Genomic DNA, 20,466 nt, shown 5'->3' with positions numbered 1-20,466 from the left:
TTTAAAAAAAAAAAGATTTAAATTAACTTAAACATTTGGTATCGATGACAATTAATGACTTGAATAGTTCAAACACTTTCCCTGGAGGATTAATAATTGGTCATATTTTAATAGATACTTAAAATATTTTGTGTAAATAATTAGTCATGTTTATTATGACTGTATTTGATTATACACATTAATAGTGTTGTGAAATTAAAGCAGAAGTAAGCGATCCGGTCGTTTTGGCTAATGCTGCGTTCCAGGCAGGCTTTTGAAACTGTAAATTACAGCTTCAAGTCACGACTTACGACTTTGTAGCGTTCCAGGCAACCCACTCGTGTTTTTCCGACCTGTTTTACCGGTGAAAGTCACTATAACGGCCACTCGTAACTTCTGACCCGTGAACTCGTACCAGATCGAACTGGTACGACTTCACAGGTCGTTACGGGCTGCCTTGAACGCACCATAACAGTCCTCGTCCCTACGTCACCACATTCACGGCGTCCCTTGGCTGCACACACAGCCCTGCATGCCGTTCTCTCTCCTCATTGGATAAAAACTGTAGGATACGATAAATGTTTTCTCTTCGGCTCAGAGCAGAGCAGAGTGACTGACAGACCCGTGTTTCAGTCCAAACACTCTATGTAAGTGATTGCTGTCGGAAGATATAACTATTTAAGACTTATATTAACACAAATATATCGCTTACTTCTGCTTTAATTAATGCATAATAGTCATGATAATCGTAATACCGTGATTATTTCTCTCACAATAGAAGACAATAGAAGAAAATCTTTAATTGTGACATCTCTAGTCCTTGTAAAACCCTTTAAAAATGTTTTTTAAAAAAAGGTGTCAGGTTGAGTCAGGATTGATTGTGGATAACGTTGAAAGTTGGGATATTTTCCTGACGTCCACTCTGACACTGTTTTTCCAGGCTCTGAACATCCAGGGAAGGCTGAAGTTCCTGCACGGACAGAACCAGCGGCAGGAGAACGGAGGGAAGGCGCCGCCGCAGCTCGCCCTCTTCGCCATCGCCACGCCGCTGCAGCCTCCATCCATCCTGGAGATCAGGACCAAGAACATGATCTTCAGAACCAAACACAAGCTGGACTTCACCCCGCTGGCCTGCGACGCAAAGTAACGACGCTCTCTGATTCACTAAAGTCTCGTTTCCACTGAGGAAGTTCCTGGTAAAAAAAATTTAGGAGGCGATCATGAGACAGAAGGCACTGGGCTACTTTGCTTGTTGTATCCTCATATAGCCTCTGTCTTTCCTTTTCTTACTTCAATTATTTCATTTAACAATGTCAGGTGCTGTATGCCCATTTTGTATGTACCGGTAGGTTTTTTTTTTTCAATTTTTTGTAAAAAAAAAAAAAAGTTTAAAAAGTGAAAATAAAATATTCCCCAAAAAAAAGGAGGAGGCGGGGAATGTGACTCCACTGCAGAGTAGGACCCATACAGGACCCAACGGCCTCTTGTGCAACAGTGTAAATCTTTGTGTAATCCAGTGTTGGGCATGTTACTTATAAAAAGTAATTAGTTATAGTTACTAATTACTTTCCCCAAGATGCAACTGAGTTATTCAATTCAATTCAATTCAATTCAATTCAAAACACTTTATTTAATTTAAAATTAATGCCTTTTAATTAAATTTAAAAGGCATGAGGAGCAGCATCATTAAAAAAGGACAAACAGAATATCAACAACATAAGATCAAATAAAGTGCTGTAGTCAGTATTTTAGTCAGTATTTTCAGTTAGTAACTGAATTACTACATTATAAAAGTAATTAATTACCAGGAAAAGTAACTATTGCGTTACTTGTTTATAAAATGCTCAAACATGTTAAATCACTTGGACTCGCCCCCCTAACCTCCTAACTGTAACCCTCACCTCCCGTTTATCTGGAACTTCCCGCTCTGATTGTGCCCAATCAGCACAGAGTAAACCTCCAGCCTCACTGGAAGTTGATCAGGACCGCTTGGAGTACCTGGAGTTATCCCGTAACATTTACCCAGAAGTTCCTGCAGTGGAATCGGGGCTTAAGGGAGCATCAACTCTGTGGCTCCTCTTCTGTTTTTCCATTTGATTAATAACTTGTCGTGGTTTTGCACAGGGGGAAGATCGTCCTGGGCTACACGGAGGCCGAGCTGCGGGTCCGAGGATCTGGCTACCAGTTCATTCACGCAGCTGATATGCTGTACTGTGCAGAGAACCATGTCAGAAGTAAGTCACACGGATAAGACGAGGAACATCACAGCTCCTGTCTTTCATTAGAAAACAGATAGATAGATAGATAGATAGATAGATAGATAGATAGATAGATAGATAGATAGATAGATAGATAGATAGATAGATAGATAGATAGATAGATAGATAGATAGATAGATAGATAAAAACGTCAAGCACAGCTTTTATGCAGAATTATCACGCAATCGACAGACACTGATGATATTGGTATTGGTATCAGTTAAAGGAGAATTCTGGTCATTTTCTATAAGTAACACTCTACAGCTCTAGGTCCCCGAGTGCGACCATAGGAAAAGACCCAAGAAAAATATGTGCAGCCAGGACCTAGCGCTCCTCCTGCTAGCTGCGCTACACTGCAATTAAACAGCGAAGTAATGGGGGCAGAACTTTAAAACCTTGACTCTGGCCTCTATTATGCTCGAAATATCACTACACATGCTTTGCAACATCCACCAGTTCCTTACCACACATACCATGGAAGCATTCGGGGACCTTGAGCTGTAGAGCGTTATTTAGAAAATGACCAGAATTCTCCTTTAACAAGGTCTGTTTATATATGGCAGTGGCACGGCCCCCGTGTAATATTTGAAGAGCTTAGTATTGAATGCACAATAGCAAGGTAGGCCCATGTTTATACCTGGCAGTGGGGCCCAGTTTATTATAAAACACAGCTTCAGTGTCTATCAGTGTTTATTTAAACAGTTAGGAGCTGAGGGGGGCAGAAAAGTATGACTGTAAACTCCTTTAAAGACACTTTGTGGCTCTGTGACAATTAAAACAAAACAGTCTCTGGAGGACAGACACACTGGCAGCAGATTTTATACGATTCAGTTTTAAGACTTCATGTGTAATAACATTATCCTCCATTCTGCTGCTTTGACATTAAAGCTGTCTGCATGTTCACACAGTGGCACAAAGAGATGGTTCTTACTGTCTGAAGTTGTCTCGTAACGAAGACGACACGCAGTAAGAGATGGTCGATGATCTTTGGGGGTTTGTCTGGCCAGAGTCATGTTGCTATTTTAGATTCAGTCCTGTCCAAACAAAAAAAAAAAAGTTGAAGAGGTCCTGTTGAACCTGGTCAGAGAGTTCAGACAGCTTTCACAAGTAATCCTGCTGGATTATGGAGCAGATTGAGCAAAGCTGCGGAGCTGCCAGAGGAGAGGATAGTGCCCACAAATCCACTGCATGAGCAAAACATCAGAGATGATCCATACAACAGCACCGACGCTCCAGTGCTTCAGAGGACAGATATGTCACCGACCGCTCTGATCGGGGTCTGAGGCTCTGTGATCTGATCGGAGAAGTGATCTCTGTCTCCAGTTGTCCTCACCTTCATGCACGGCGTCCTTCTCCCTGCACAGATGCTCTGATCTGATCTCTCCCATTCAGCCTGATGATATATTATGTCACAGTCGGGTCTGTGGCCTCAGTCAGCCTCCGGGTGAACTCTTCATTCTTCTCTGTACAAAGGAAGACACCAGCAGCAGCAGCAGCAGCAGCAGCTTCATGGGCTCTGACTTGAGGCTTAAGAGAGACATTTTTAAAACAAAGATGATCTTGTGTAAATCTCCATGATCCGAGGAGACTTTTAACTTTTTCACCCCCAGTAATGTGATAATATGAAGCTGTGGAGGAGGCACGTCGCTGAATATATCTGTTATAGCTCAGACACTTTGGTCCATGTTTATCCAAAGATTCCTCACCTCAAGGTGACAGTGAAATCCAGTGCAAACAGTAAAACACTGGGACACAATCCTGCTTCCAAAGACCAAACCCTATGGAGCTTTATTCCTTCTTTAGAATAGAAATAGAAAACTTTATTGTCATTGTATCAAATACAACGAGATTGGAGATGCTACTCCTAGTGGTGCATAAACACAATGCATATACAGGGGTCTTAGAAAGTCTAAAATTTGAAATTCTAAATTTTAGGCATTAAAATGTCTTAAATTCGTTGAATTATTGTGTTCAAGTCTTAAATAATTTTAGACAGCTCTTAAATTGTCTTATGCCCATCATGGGCGAGGATTTCACTCGCATTTGACCCTAAAAAAATACATGTGCGAACCGGGAAAATAGTTTACTTTAGGCGTGCTCCTTGGGGAAAATGTTATGGTAGATCCCTCGCTACTGCAAATGCTCAATAAAATGCTCCTGCGACACTTCATTGTGCTTTATTGAATGTATTTTCAACTACAAACAAGCCTAACACGCAACTTATACAGTATTTTGCAATCAATTTCGAATTTTTCGACTCCGCATTTCTTTTGTACGTTTTTTATTTGTCATGATAGGTCTTAAATTTCATCCATAATGGTCTTAAAAAGTCTTAAATTTGAGCTGGTGAAACCTGCTATAGGTTTCACCTGATATATAGATAGACCCTGATATATAAATAGAATTAATTAATAAAAAAAAAAGCAGCAGTCATCTCATTCACACATTACACGTATATAAACATACATAGTCCATAGTGCAAATTGGCATCAGCTGCCATACTACAGTGCATGACAGTACTGAATGGTCATATGGTGAATTTGTAGTGCAACAGTGTTATATAAATGAATTTCTTTGAGTTATTCTCATAGATTAGTACAAAGACACATAACAAACACAACAGCATGGATTCACATGCAGAACTCCCAAGAGGAAGGTGTGAAAACATAAACAGATGAGACTGGAGAACTGCACAAAACAAAACTAGGAAGCAAAAAGAGCAGAAAAAGAAAACAAACAATGGAGTGTGTTGTAGCTGTGTTATAGAGGAGGGCTTGTTTGTTACATTACATTTGGTCATCTACAAAGCTTAATACACTCTGGCATGACCGTAGTGGCATTACGACGAGACTTACAGGCTTTAGCTTCCCATTAGAGCAGCAAATTTGCTTGTTAAGGAACTTTACAACCATTAGTGCACATTCTTATAAAAAAAAAGCCTTGTGCGTTTCCAGTAAGTGCACGCAGCCATGACATGGACGTCAGATTAACATCTCCCTGTTGCCAGATGGCTTCTGGAAATGAACTGTTGTGTTTAACCTGAAAAGATTAAATACTTTCTGAGAAATGTATTTAACACCTTGAGACTGAGACTTGGCTGACCTACTTGACATATATGGAAACACTGCCAACAACTCCTATAGTGGAGCTGATGTAGTGAGGTCTTTGGGGCATCTCCCTCCTCTTTTTGAGTAGGGTCTTCATTTGTTCCTAAGAGGGTGGGTCAGAGAAAGGACTTAAAATGATGTTTCTGTATGAATAGAGATAAAACAATAGAAAAACCCATCAGGCATTGTCATAAATGGCTTCTACACCTTCTGGAAAAACTTCTCTAAAACATATCAGTTCTTTGCATCTTTGCAATACAAAGCATATTTTTGAAGCACAGATGTGGTAAATTAAAGCTGCTACAGTACCATTCTTGTTTTAAAAGCCTGCCTTTGGTTGGAGGGAAGAACTATTGTCCTAGACACTAGAATAGCTCCACTTCCAGAGGCTTTAGGACTAAAATCCAGCGAAATCACTTTTAAATCTCTCCCTCTTTTTTTTTTTTTTTACTTTGGTATTAAATCCAATTACATGCCCATTTGTTTACTCTGTCCGCTAGTAATGTTGACTATACAGTAGTAACCTTACCAGATTTAAAGCCACTACCATTTACTGGACTCATGCAGAAATCCTTTTTTTTTTTCAGTGTATTTTTATGTTCTTGGACACTTTTTTCATTTGCTTTGGTTTAAAAATGACCAAACAGTCCATACAGATCATTATTGAACATACAAACAACAAAACCCCAAACATCTACCAATCATACAAAACAAGACAAGGACACAAAATAGAAGGACAAAAGAAAAACAAACAAGCAAAAAAAAAAAAGGGGGAAAGATTTGAGGGCAGAGATTGAGGCAATCATGTACATATCCTCCATTATCCATAATAATATGTTATCACTTCCCTTTTCCAATACTGCTACATTCACCTGTTTGGCACCATGTCTTTTTGCAGGATTCTTGGACACTTCTTGGACACTTTGTTCATTAAAAGTGTGTTTTTGTTTCTTCTTCGCAGTGATGAAGACGGGAGAGAGTGGTCTGACCGTGTTCAGGCTTCTCACCAAGGAGAATCTCTGGAAGTGGGTCCAGGCCAACGCCAGACTGGTGTACAAGAACGGAAAACCAGACTACATCATCGCCACCCAGAGGCCTCTCTTGTATGTTCCTTTGAATAATTGTTCCTTTGCAAAGATTTTAAGAGTTTTTCTACACATTTTTCTAAACATGTATGATACTTACAAAAGGCTTTCAACCATGGTAAAGTAGAACCAAATACTGTAAGAAGCTTTAACACCATGGAGAGGTATCCAGATCATATATCTTGCCTCGTCTGGTTACAGGGATGAAGAAGGAGGAGAGCACCTGCGTAAGCGCTCCATGCATCTGCCCTTCACCTACGCCACGGGCGAGGCTCTGCTCTACCAGTCCAACCATCCCATCGCAGCCTTCAGAGACGGAAGCCTGGAGAAAAACGGCAGCAAGTCGAAGAAGAGCCGGACTGACAGGTTGATTAGGGACGGCCTGGACCCTGGCTCCCTCCTCGGGGCTCTAATGAGTCAGGATGAGTCCGTGTATGTTTGCCAGCCGGCCCTGGAGCCCAAAATGTCCTTCCACAGCAGCTTCTTCGGAGAGACGATGGGCTTCTCCGACTCGGAACAATCCTCCAGCTTGCACCGGAGCTGGGACGAGCCCAGCAACGGCGTGGTGCGTCCGGGCATCGCCGAGCCGAACCGGAGCTTCGACCCACTGCTGGCCACTCTGGACTCCCTCTCCTTGGAAAGCCAGGGCGTTGCGGACGCAGAAGAGACCAACTGCTCCAACGGCGACCTGTTTGGAGCTCTGGAGGGGTTGGGGTTGAGCGCCGAGGACCTGGAGCTGCTGCTGCTGGACGAGCGGATGATCCGAGTCGAGATGGACCCCGAGCGCGTGCCCACATTGGACGACCTGCTGACCAACGACGAGATCCTTTCGTACATCTACGACTCCATAGAGGGGAAGAGCGACTCCGCAGAGCACGGAGGAGGACAGGTGCTGCCTCCCAGTACGGCGGCCTCGGCCACGGCCACAACTGTCGTGTCGCTGCCTGAAAGCAACCCCAACGCCTCTGGTGGTAACAACATACACATGCAGTTTCCCCACCATAAGCCCCCTCCCCTGATGGGGCCGGCGCCCATCGTCCAGCTGTCCCAGCAGATGCAGCAGCACCTGAGCATGCGAACGGCTAAAGCGGCGCACGGCTGGGGCCAGCAGAGCAACCATTTGGCAAACACGATAGTCAACGGAGACCTGCTGGGGCAAAACCAACCCATCCCATCCAACGGGCAATGGACAGCCCAAGACATTTTAGCTACTTCAGGGATAAATCTGGACCACTTTAACAAACAACAGACTATTTTCAACGGCAAGGCCTCGGAGCTGGCCGGCGGGCTTCATCAGCAGCAAACACATCAACGCTACCTTCAGCAGCAGCAGCCGAGGCTTCAGCAGAATCATCTCTCGCAGCAGTGCCACGCCAAGCAGAAGGTGGCCAACCTCAACGGACATCTATCGTCGTGTGGCATCTCCAGCACGGAGCACTCGGCTGGGAAGTCCCAGTGGCAGGACTATGGTTTCAGCAAGAGTCTGGGCCTTGATAACAGCCAAAAACCTCTGACAAACACCTCACTAGATTCTTGCATGGATTATAGTTTGCCTGACATTGACAATGCAGATTACACCATGAGTGGAGGCGGTTTGCTGGGGCAGAGCGGACAGCAGCAGCAGCAGCACGGGGCCGAGTCCATCGTGTCGTCCTTCCAGGGGATGAACCACAAGCGGCAGCAGCAGGAGCAGCAGATCCCCGTTCCTCTGGCTCAGGTCATATCCAGTCTGTCGCAGTGCCCGCCCCCCAACGCCTCGCTGGAGCAGATCCTGGGAGTGGGAGTGGGAGTGGGAGTGGCCAAGCCCTGCAGGCAGCTGGACCACTTCGGCATGGTGACCGCAGAGATGCCTCATGATCCCAATCACAGTAAGGTAAGGGTCGCAAAAGGTATACTTAGCTTTCAACTTCATCCTCACAATCTCAGCTGCTGTTGGTTCTTTACAAAAAGCTTTGTTCTATTATCAATGTCCAATATATTGGTCTAGAAAGAAAAACTACCAAATATTTGTTGACAATTTATATGTTACTCATACTAGAATGAATTTTAGAATGAATATTTGTGTTTTTTGAGCTGTTGGTTGGACAAAAAAAGACATTCAGTAGTGGTATCTGGGAGTATACATCAGTCCGACTGCCCAAAAGTCTGACGGCTCATTTCTCCGACTACCCATTCTACAGTGTTAAGGTTAGGTTTTATTTATTTATTTAGGGTAAGGTTAAGGGTTAGGAATATTTAAGTCGGAGAAATGGGTGGTCGGACTAATGGACGCAAAAATAAAGAAATGTATGGTCGGAGAAATGGGTAGTCGGACAGACGTCATGCGCCCGTGGTATCTTGTGTTCTAGGATAACACAATGGTCATTTTTCAAGGTTTTCTGGTGTTATACGGATCTTTATCCTCTAGTCCAGTGATTCCCAACCTTTTTTGGTTCGTGACCTCATTTTGACATCACAAATTTCGGGCGACCCCGTCAATCAAGATGCGCCAGCTCAGATATTTTCATATGCTGCATTTTATTTGAACTCAATTTATATTTGATAAAGTGAGAGTATAGAATACAGTTGTTTAAGTTTGTGTGTGGTGTTTTCAATTATAATTTTAAAAGAGTAATAATTAGTTTTAAAAAAAATGTATCAGTCATTTTTTTTATCAATTAGGGGAGAGTGGGGTAAGATGAGCCAGTGGGTAAGTTGACCCACCCCTTGTTTCTAGGAAACTATAGGAAAAAATTAGCATGTGACCAAATATTAGGGAGGCAGGCATCATTTCATGGAGTCTGTGAAGAACCATGTGAGTAAAGTGGTTTAACATTTATGACCCAAAAATAATTTTTCACTCTCGCAAGTGAATTTTGTCGATCACAAGTTTTATGAGAATTGTGTTTAGACCAAAAGAGATTATTGTAAATTTGTTTTATACATGGGTTGTGGTATCTATGAGCTACAACATGAAGTAGTGAACTTAGCATGAAAGTGCACAATTTTAGCTGTGGGAGTAATAAACCCAAACTAAGGTAGCTGTGGGGTAAATTGATCCATTTGGCCAGGGGTAAGTTGAGCCACCTATCCTATACACTTAGTGAACATATTTTGGCTGTATATGTCCAAATGATTAAATCAAGATTCTGTATGTTTGTGATTACAGTAAGTATGCTCCTATAAACAGGAAAAGTTGTTTATAGTGTGCCAAACTTTACTTTCAAAGAAAAATCTCTGGGATTCTTCCCAAGATGCCACGTAATTGCAAAACTCCCTAAATCTCAGTGAGTTGGTGGCTCAGCAGGAAGTCCCTGCAGTTTGTGTTCACCTGTAACCTGGACAGATGAAATATTAAGTAAAGGGGGAGGTAGGAGATGGATGGAAGGAAAGAAGGGGGGGTTGATCAATTTACCCCACTCCTATGGTCAACTTACCCCATTCATGGGGTAAGTTGAGTCACAAGACCACTTTTTTTGAACATGCTATATTTTAAAAACAGTTATATTTACACTCATTCTGTTAATTTGTAGGGATGCAAAACATCCTGAAAGATATGCAGATGTGTTAGTTAGGAACAAAACTATAATTGTCTTGATGTAGTGATCCTGAATACAAAAAGTGGCTCAACTTACCCCACTCTCCCCTACTAGACATTTCAGGTGACCCCATTTGAATTCCAGGCGACCCCACATGGGGTCCCGACCCCAAGGTTGAAAAACACTGCTCTAGTCTCTGTGTTAATAATCTCAAATATTTTCATCCAACACCAACAACAACACATTTTCTTTCTGTCTAACACTTCACTGTATCACATATTTCTACACAGTTTCTTGTGATATTTGCCCCTCGGTGACTGACAGTTCAGCCACTCTGACCTTTAGTCAAGTGTTACGCTGCTGCCTCATATCGAAGATCTGTCCACATCTAATACAGACGCTAGTTAAAATGCAGTCATGACATTTTTAGAGTTAATTCATGCTCCTCACTGAAGGACCCTTATAATTAAAATGAACCCCACCAAACACTGTCATTTTTACAGAAAATTAATTCTTCCATCCTGTGATACATCTGATTAGTATATCGCCACTGAGAAACTCTTGTGTCATTTTTTTTTTAAACATCTCCATATCTATACTTCATATACTATTATAAATATAACATATAAGGTCTACATTTGTCATTATAATGGATAGTGCGACTTGTGAGCACCATACAGTGACTCACCCTGTGGTTCCCACTGACCTCAGCAGGTATCAGCAGCTAAATTATTCAGGGCTTGTTATTCCATTTGTTCTTTCTATTTAAAGCCTGTGCACATGGATTTGCACCTTTTACACCCATTATACAATTAGTCAAATGTCAGTTTGACTTACATAATCTCAGTCCTCAGTAGCCATGCCTTGTATATACTGCCTTAAATCCACTAAACCCTTGGTAAACATATCAAAATTATAATCAAATCAGATTAGTCTTGAACCCAAACGGGATTAGAGCCAGAATTGGAGAATTATTCAGTCCAGGGCTGAAACTTAGTAAAGAGGAGCTTCTGTGTTTTGCTTTATTTTTTGATTTTCTGATATTCTTATTAAACAGACCAGAGGAAAAGAGGGCTTCTCAGGAGGCTTCTTAAGGAAGCCTGAGGTAGTACTGCCTGTTTTAGTAAAGACTCTCAACTGAGAGGCTGCATAACAGGCAATTTGAGATAAATAAGGATTTTAATGTTGGACTGTGGATCATGCAAGGCTTCTCTGGTGAAGTCTAAGAATAAAAATATAGAGCTGGAAACGAGCATAATAGGTCCTCTTAAAGAAGAGGCACAAAGCTGCACTTTCTCTACATCTGTGTTTGGTTTATTTAAGGCCATTACTCAGTGTCCAAATATGGAAAAGTCATGTTGTGTAAGCACAATTTGTTTTGTTTTTTTCTCTCTCTCTCTCTTTCGATGCTTATCCTACAAAAAAACAGGGCTGCACTGTTGTTTTCTAAGTGTTTGTAGACAGGATGATAAAGCATTTAGTAAATGGAGTAAATGAAGTTCATTGTTATGTAATGTAGTTTCATGTCTAGGGGGGGTCAGGACCTTGTGATATGTAAACAACGGTGCAAGACATTTTCAAGAATGATGATGATTCATGATGATGATGAATGACAATGAATGAAACAAAAACAGTTTTTTTTGCAGTGTGGCTGCATTTCTATATGTTTTTTGTCTTTGTTTTGTTCGAGAATACAGAATAATGTAACCAGATTTAGTGCATGAACTAGAATCAGGTTTTTCTACAGTAAATTATCTATCACACTTGTATCAATGAGAGTAAAAACACAAAAGATATCTACTGTATGTACAATAATGCAACAGTTGAACTGCATCACAAACCACATTCTGCAAATGATCATACAGTTGCACCAACAGCGGCTGTGTCAGATTGTATTAGCTCTAGTTGTTCAGTGTATCTAATAAACTGGCAATTGAGTGTTTAAGTGGAAACTGGCAACCCAAGATTCAACTCTATGACACATGTTACTTTCCAGTCCATTCATTACAAACTCACCATGTGCAACCAAACATTGCTCAAACCCAAATTATTTTTAGATTTACAAACAGAGATGACAGTAAATAAACCAAAAGAAATTCCTGTTCAACTGAATGATGCAGACATTTGGAAAATGTTTGGTAAATATTTCTTCCACAGCATTTTTTTAATGACGAGCTGGAACAAGCTGATAAAATAGATATATTATACCGTACGTGTATCAAGTTTTCCAACCGTACGTATATCAATCACTGTGTTTTATGACGTCACCTCCTCCTCCTCCTCCTCCTCCTCTTCCCTGTGCAGATGGAGAACGGCTGCATCCTGAACAGCACCTACCCGGGAGGCTGCGCTCTGCCCAATGGGAACGGAGCGGCGCCCCCTGCTGTCCAGATGCCCGTCCCCGAGACGCTGTCCGGCCTCCCCGACCCCCCAGCCACAGGCTTCTACCTCTGACCGACTAAAACCGGGAGCAAATCCTGCAGCCGGACACTGTTTTGTGGCCAGAAACACACCATGACTTGGAGCAGCCTTATACATCTAGACACCACAACAAACAAAGCAGAATAAAACGTAGGCCTATATATTATGTTCTTCTTCTTTTCTCTTTCATTTTGAATTTGAAACTTTTTTTTTTTTTTTTGGTGTGAATGGGACGAGGGGAGGGGAGGGGAGGGGAGGGGAGGGGGTCATTGTGTTGTATTTCAAGTCATATTATCATATGAGTCCTTTGTTTACAATAATGCAGTCAAGAGTGCTCAGTTGAGTTTATTTTAAGTGATACAGAGAGAGATAGATATGAGTTTTATAAATCCACGTTCAGATACAATGCAAAGCAACGTTTAGGTTTTGAAGAGCTTGATTATTTGCCAATTAGATTAAATAATTTTGTTACTATATTCTGTGTAACTCAAGGAAGAGATGTCCTTAAATATTTGTATTGACGGGTTCTTGGTGGGTCCGTGACTGATAAGACCTTTCCATTAGGGGTGGAGAATAACCTATGATCTGTACTTTACTAGATGCAGGAATTTAAAATATATATTTTCAATTCTTGTCTTTAAAAGCGAAAATATTGACCATTTCAAGGAGTTGATGCTTTTCTTTGGCTTATATGAAACTAAACTGGAATATCTGACCTGTAAATTGCTGATTGGGCAAAGTAAAGACATATTAAGATGATTTAATTTTCAGTTCTGAGACAGAAAACCAGAATATAACCAGCCAATTAATCAATTACAACAATTATTTCTTGCATCTTTGAATCTTGAGATGTAGCTAAAACCAGGCAAACAGATGCAGATGAACTGAATTTTGTGAATGTACAAGAAAGGAAGAAGAAAGATGTGACCAAGTATCAAATGCAGTTCTGTTCTCTGTCCCTCTGTGAGTTTGCTTTTTGTTTTCATCAAATTATTTCCCTGAGTCTAATTTGGCTTTAGGGGGTTGAACGATTTGCTTTGCTTTGTATCTGAACCACACAACACACACACACACAAACACAAACATACACGCACACGCCACATTCCCTGGCAGTGTTACTCCGGGTTAGTTTTTGTTTCGTTTGTTCGTTTGTTTTCTTTGGTTATCGGCAGTCAACAGGACATACTGTAAAAGCACCATAGTTTTTTTCGTCATGCAACAAGAATGTATAATCTTTCAGTGATTTCTTTGTTGAACAGTTTGAACTTGTCGACATTGAGATTAAGCTGTGTATGTTTGAAAAAAGTATAGAATATTGAAATTATGGCTAGAAATATCCTGCACTTTATTTCAAGCACCCACTTGATGCAGATCTGTAGTCAGGGATACTGGGGTTATAAAAACAACAGACCCTGTTTTTATGTTATTTTATTTTTGTTCTTTTTTTTCTTTCTTTTTTTAAACAACTGATGGAAGTTGGAGTAGTTTGCTTTTTTTTTTATTCTTATGTTGAGGTACATTTCAGGTGACGGGTTAATGTCCTCACAAGCACAAACACTCCTGTACAATTGTTAGTGTCATAATTTTCTTTGAATCTTCCTCCACTTGAAAACTTTTTTTTTTCTCTTTTTTCGTGGTTGATATTGTTGATAATATTGGACCTCTGGATGAATTTTATTTCTTTTACTTTCTTTTTTAAGATTTTGGTCTTTGTTACAGTAAAAGTTCAACTGACTTTTTTTAGAAGGAGTCACGTAATTTTTAATTTTCTGTATTTATTCATGTCCTACAACAACTAAGCATCCTGGATTGTTTTGAGGTTGACGTGTAAGTCATTTTCTTGAACAAAAAAAAAAAAGAAATAGAAAAAGAAAATGTAATCCGATCATTATTCTCTCACTAAGCCTGAGGGGAATCAGCAAAATCTTTGTTTTGTTTTTTGGATGTTGTTTTTTTGCAGTGAATCCAGACCCAAATCCATTACAGTCAATCCCAAGTTATTAAAAAGAAAAAGTCTGACATTTTAGGAAAGCATCTTGTTAGAGGGAGTGAACACAGTTATAAAACAACAACCATACAAGTCTCTTTTTTGTCAAGTTTCCTAGCTTGTCATGGCTACAACAAAAAACTCGCAGACTGGACATTTAGCTTTGCCAGTACGTTTGATAACATACGTCATACAACCTTTGTCGTTGTTTGTTACAATAATTGCGACGCGATTAACATTGTCCAACTTCGGTTCACACACAACCAGGTTTTATTAGTACGATTTTATGAAATTAGTTGGTCGGAGGAGCTGTTAGCTAGCGGTTAGCATCGAAGCCGAAACACAAATGAGTTCGAGACAGAAGCGAGTCGGTAAGACAGGGGCGACACAAGGTGAAGAAATAGAAATAACAATGTGCTACTTTAACATGGGAATCGAACATTGTGGTCTAAAACCTTCACCAATGTTGTTGTTTTTTGTGTGTTATTTGTCGCTCCTTTCCCACTCGCTAATTGTCGCCTAGCTAGGTGCTAGGTGTTACCATAGCAGGTTACTATGGATCATAGTAGCAAACATACTCTACTATGACATCTTAACGTCTTTGACAGTTAGCCTGCTACACAAATGACCCATGAGCTTGTTTTTCCACAGTTAAAAGACAAATAATTTTTTTCAGAAATGTCAGACTTTTGCTTTTTAAATGGTAGCAAACTTGGTGATATATCAGGTCAGTAACTTCAGGTCTTGGGGTTAGTTAGTTACAGAATGACAAACACTGAAAAACCAAATGTGAGTTATTAAAAAGAGATCTCTACTGGACGGATACAGTTCTGAATGTTTCTTGTACATAGTGAAATGACTGGAAAACGATGCAGAGTAGAATTATTTCATCAAGTAAAAGATGCTGAAAAGAGATTTCCATTTAATTGTTCAAATTATGTCATTACTGTTGGTATTAATATTATTGCTGTAATGTTTTATGTTGCAATGTGATACACACGTGGTTACATGTCATTCGGATTGACTTTGTTTCTTTCCCTTTTCTTTTTTCTACAGCAGAAATGTTTGCTATATTTAATATGATTGATGTGACTTATTAACAATGTGAAGAAAAAAAAGATGTGTATATATAAAAAAGGCAAACAAGCTTTGACAAATACAGGTATGTACATAGTTTTACGTCAAGTCACTCGTTTCAAGCACTATTTTTAAAACACATGCTTATCAAACTCCTTTGTTGAATCTTTTTCTTTCTTTCTTTTTTTTTTTTTTTTTTTAATTGTAAATAGTCTCTCATCACAAAACACTGGACTCTATGACAGCCTGATAACGGTGCCATACTACTGAGACTTGTTGAATAGGCTCTAATGTTGGAGAGTTTAATTTTGTCTTTTTGATTAGCCACGGTAACGTTAACATGCTAACAGGACCAGGTGTAGATGTTTGCAGGTTTGACCCGTGTCCTTTGACTGCTTGTTTCAAATGTATTATTTTTTTCTTCCTTTTGAAATAAAAGGATTTCTTTAATCACAGTGGGGAGGGACAACACAAACATCTTGCAAGCGTATAACTCCGACCACTCATGTGTCTCCTTCGCTCTGACTCCTCCAGTTTTGTATTCACTTGGACATCGAGAGCAGCAGGGGTATCCAACCTTTGTCAGTGACTCCTACCTGTGGACCCCTGACATGTAAAGGTGCTATATGTGTAGCATTTTAACATCAATAAATCATTACCACATTAATTTTGAGAAGTCGCAATCTTACTGTAACAAAACCAACATAGATTATGACCTTTAAAGGGACAGTTCACCCAAAATTGACACCAAAAAACATCCAAATACCTCCATGCTGCTTGTATGTAATGTCCATCTTGTATTGAAGCCCCAAAATGCTAAATTGTCCCGAAAAAAATTAAATAAGTCTATATTTCAAGCTTGTTTGTAGCGGAAGCTTCTCTTCCCGGTTCGTCAAATTTGGACGAACCAGGGTCCGTCCTCTTCCCAGTTCGTCCAAATTTGACGAACCGGGAAGAGGAGCTTTGAGAAGATTCTGCTACAAAACAAGCTTGAAATATAGACTCATTAAATTTTTTTCGGGACAATTTTGCATTTCGGGGCTTCAATACAAGACGGACATTGCATACGAGCAGCATGGAGGTATTTGGGTGTTTTTTGGTGTGTCTTTTTGTTACGAAGACAGTTGGTATCCATTTGCAACCGTTATATGGACATGCACTGCTACGCCGAGACCCCCTGTAACTCAGAGGAGCCACGGAGGACTCTGAAACATCTCACAGCTCTTAGTCGACATGAGGGTGAGTAGATAATGAGTGAAATTTCAATTTTGGGTGAACTATCCCTTTAAATATGGGTTGTTTCAGATTTCACATGATTATCCCGAGTAGGATTTGTAAAAACAGCTGAAAGTGCCACAATACACAGAATACAATAGAACACAACACTATAAACAAAAAAAACCACACCAATTTCCTCCTGGGGAACTCTAAATCTACAGCCCGAGGGCTTCATCCTCAGAGTGAAGAGCAGGATTTGTGCTGCTCAATATGGATCTGACCTTGCGGAGAGTCTGCTGATTAATGGTGGCTGTCGGGGGGGGTCAGTGGGACACCACTGTTGTAGAAGTCTATGAGCAAGGATCACGCCACAACAACACAAGGTTAAAGCTCCATGTTTTCTTCTTATGTGTTTTTACATCTCCTCTCTCAGGCCTCATTCACTGCAAAAACTCAAAATCTTACCAAGAATATTTGTCTTATTTCTAGTCAAAACAAATCTCATTATACTTAAAATAAGACTCATCACATTTAAAAAGCAGCTTGTTTTTAGACACTTTTTACTTCTTTCAAGCATATTTTCACTTAAAATAATCTGATAGTGGAGCAAGTTTTTCTTTCTTATTACAAGCACAAAAAACTTCCTTTCACTGGCAGATTTTTCTACTTATTTCAAGTGGAAATTTGTTTGAAACAAGTGAAATTTATCTAAAAACAAGTTAATTTTTAGGTGATTAGTATTATTTAAAGTGAAAAGAGATTAGTTTTGACTAGAAATTAGACATTTTGACAAGAAATAAGACAAATATTCTTGGAAAGATTTTGAGTTTTTTGCAGTGTTGACAACAGGTATGTGTCGGCCAATCAGAAGTGAGAAGGTTCTGAACTTTTCTTCTGATTGGCTGACTGTTTTCTGTGTGATCCAATGATCCAAATAGAGCAGATTTCAATAAAAAAAAAAACGCCCAGAGAAACCAAGCGCTGGATGGTGGGTGGGGCTTTGGTGAATGTTTTGTTATGACATCACAAAGTTCAGGAAGTCCTGACGGCTGATTTTAAGGCTCAGTTTCCGAATGCAGGCTGAAGCTTTAATAGTATTAAAGCAGAAGTGAGTGATCCGGTCGTTTTCGCTAATGCTGCGTTCCAGGCAGGCTTTTGAAATCGTAAATTACAGCTTCAAGTCACAACTTACGACTTTGTAGCGTTTCAGGCAACCCACTCGTGTTTTTCCGACCTGTTTTACCGGTGAAAGTCACTATAACGGCCACTCGTAACTTCCGACCGGTGAACTCGTACCAGATCGAACTGGTACCACTTCACGGTCGGAAAAATACGGGTTTCCTTGAACGCACCATAACAGTCCTCGTCCCTACGTCACCACATTCACGGCGTTCCTTGGCTGCACACACAGCCCTGCATGCCGTTCTCTCTCCTCATTGGATAAAAACTGTAGGATACGATAAATGTTTTCTCCTCGGCTCAGAGCAGAGCAGAGGGACTGAGAGACCCGTGTTTCAGTCCAAACACTCTATGTAAGTGATTGCTGTCGGAAGATATAACTATTTAAGACTTATATTAACACAAATATATCACTCACTTCTGCTTTAACATAGACCCCAGACTTGTTTTACTGTAAAAACAAAAAAAAACATGTACTTTTATGATGCATATTTGCTTCAAACAGTACTGCACAATCTGCTTTATCTGTTTTTCATTTCAGTTAGCACAAACCTTTTGTCGTTCAGATCTATAATTTATCTCTGGACCTGTATGAGAATCCATAGTGGGTGACTGACAATTATACAAACTGTATGTCACACATGATAAATATGACATCCATTACAGTTAATAGCATGAATTGAGAGAAAATTGTCAAGAAATCTAAACATGTCTCTCTAATTCGCAGAACCGGGAACATACTAGCCTACAGTAATGTAATGTACTACAAATGAAGCAGACCAAGAGTTTCCATGTCAAACATTTTCTGAAAAATTTCAATCAAAAACTGGCGCTTTTGAAGATTTGACTGTCATCTGCAATTTATAGACAAATCCCTGATTTTACCCACAACCCCTCAGTTAACTAAAGTCTCTGTTACAAATAAGCTGCTGCTGCTGCTGCTGCTGCTGCTTCTATCATCTTTAATCAGAGCATCAAACCAGTGACACTGAAAATAAGCAATGTTTTGTTTTCTTTGAATGCAGTGCTATTTGAATCATCTTGCCAGAGAGGAAATATATATGGTGGATTACACATCACCCTGAGGCTGACCTAATTCACCTCTGCTGCAATGTTTAAAATCAACCGTCAGAATATTTATTGTTAATGCAGGACAGGAAGAGGGCAGAGGGATGTGCATAAACAGTTTAATCCTATTATTAGCTACCCAGGATTTATACTCCATGCAGTCGTGGCGAACTTACATCATTATTTTTCAAGTTAAAGCCAACAATAGCACAAATTAATACAGTGGAGATGTAACTTTGAGTCTCCTGAGGGCGAAGCAGGATGTTTCCAGGGTGAGTGTTGGTTGGAGGAGGCCACTGGAGCGCTCCTTGTGTAAGCAAAGACACATATTGAGTCATTCTAACCTAACAAGGCAAAAGAAAGAACAATGGGAGTGAATGCGCCCGAGGGTCTGTGTCATAGATACAATATTCGGGGTGGAGATTTGTCAGGGCGAGTCGGCTGCACCGGCGACTGCAGACGGATTTAGATAATAACTCGCCAATTAGAGTCTCTCTGAAGTGGAGGGAGAGGAAACTGCTGCCTGGGAACAAGTGAATCATCACCTCAGTACATCTGCTTCCTTCCCCCCCCTTTGAGCCTGTCATGGCCTCCTCGCTGTGGTTTTCAAGGGACATCAAACAAGGCAGACAGAAAGAGACAGAGAGAGCTCCCATAGAGGCCCAGAGAAAAACATGCTGCACACAGGAACGCATTAATGCACTTGTCTTCATTAAGAGCCCGGAGTGTGGATGGCTGTTGCTGAACAGACACTCTGAAAACCACACGTTACTAGAAAACACATTGTGAGCTACTACAGAGCTTCCTCACAGGGATGCAGGGCCAATGTGTGCGTTTTGCTGCTGATATGACTTAGGGATAGTTCACCCAAAATTCAAATTTCACTCATTATCTACTCACCCTCATGTCAACTAAGAGCTGTGAGAAGTTTCAGAGTCCTCCGTGCCTTCTCAGAGTTACGGGGGGGTTCGCGCAGCAGTATTTGTCCATATAATGGTTGTGAATGGATACCAACTTTCTTCGTCCAAAAAGACACACCAAAAAACATCCAAATGCCTCCATAGTGCTCGTCTGTAATGTCCCTCTTGTATTGAAGCCCCGACATGAGAAATTGTTCTGCTGGTCAGTGCAACTCACGCGAGATTTGCACTGACACAGGAAGAGCAGTGAACTGAGACACTGGGAGCTTCTGCTACAAACAAGCTTGAAATATAGACTTATTTAATTTTTTTTCGGGACAATTTTGCATTTCAGGGCTTCAATACAAGAGGGACATTACAGACGAGCTGTGTGGAGGTATTTGGATGTTTTTTGGTGTGTCTTTTTGGACGCCCCCCCCCCCCCCCCCCCCCCCCCCTAACTCAGAGAAGGCACGAAGGACACTCGAAATTTGAATTTTGGGTGAACTATCCCTTTAAATGCAGTAGTACATCCACTTGTAATGGAGTATTTCCACTTTCTGGCATCTGTGCTTTTACTGCTGTCATTCATTTTTATCCTTTCTCACCTGTGCTCTTCCTATGAGCGCTGTGAAGAGGAAGCTCCTGTCTCAGTGATGTAGCCTACTGT

The 20,466-nt window shown here is 40.7% G+C and overlaps 2 protein-coding genes across 2 annotated transcripts in view; both read left to right on the top strand.

Moving 5' to 3' along the window:
• The window catches only part of LOC311004929 (aryl hydrocarbon receptor-like), a gene marked incomplete at both ends in the record, with an annotated part of 49,367 nt that extends 36,966 nt beyond the window's left edge, over window positions 1–12,401 (top strand). Inside the window, 5 exons of the mRNA XM_083997155.1 lie at window positions 920–1,122; window positions 2,104–2,213; window positions 6,306–6,447; window positions 6,631–8,302; window positions 12,252–12,401. Coding sequence (XP_083853281.1) covers window positions 920–1,122; window positions 2,104–2,213; window positions 6,306–6,447; window positions 6,631–8,302; window positions 12,252–12,401 — 2,277 coding nt within the window. The remainder of the gene's footprint in view (window positions 1–919; window positions 1,123–2,103; window positions 2,214–6,305; window positions 6,448–6,630; window positions 8,303–12,251) is intronic.
• The window catches only part of LOC311004926 (uncharacterized protein), a 182,946-nt gene that overhangs the window by 87,134 nt on the left and 75,346 nt on the right, over window positions 1–20,466 (top strand). The gene's annotated exons all lie outside the window — the stretch shown is intronic.

The sequence above is a fragment of the Trachurus trachurus genome (genome assembly GCF_905171665.1).
Source record: "Trachurus trachurus genome assembly, chromosome: 21".
NCBI lineage: Eukaryota > Metazoa > Chordata > Actinopteri > Carangiformes > Carangidae > Trachurus > Trachurus trachurus.
The sequence above is the reverse complement of the archived record's forward strand: the minus strand, read 5'-3'. Positions and strand labels throughout refer to the sequence as shown.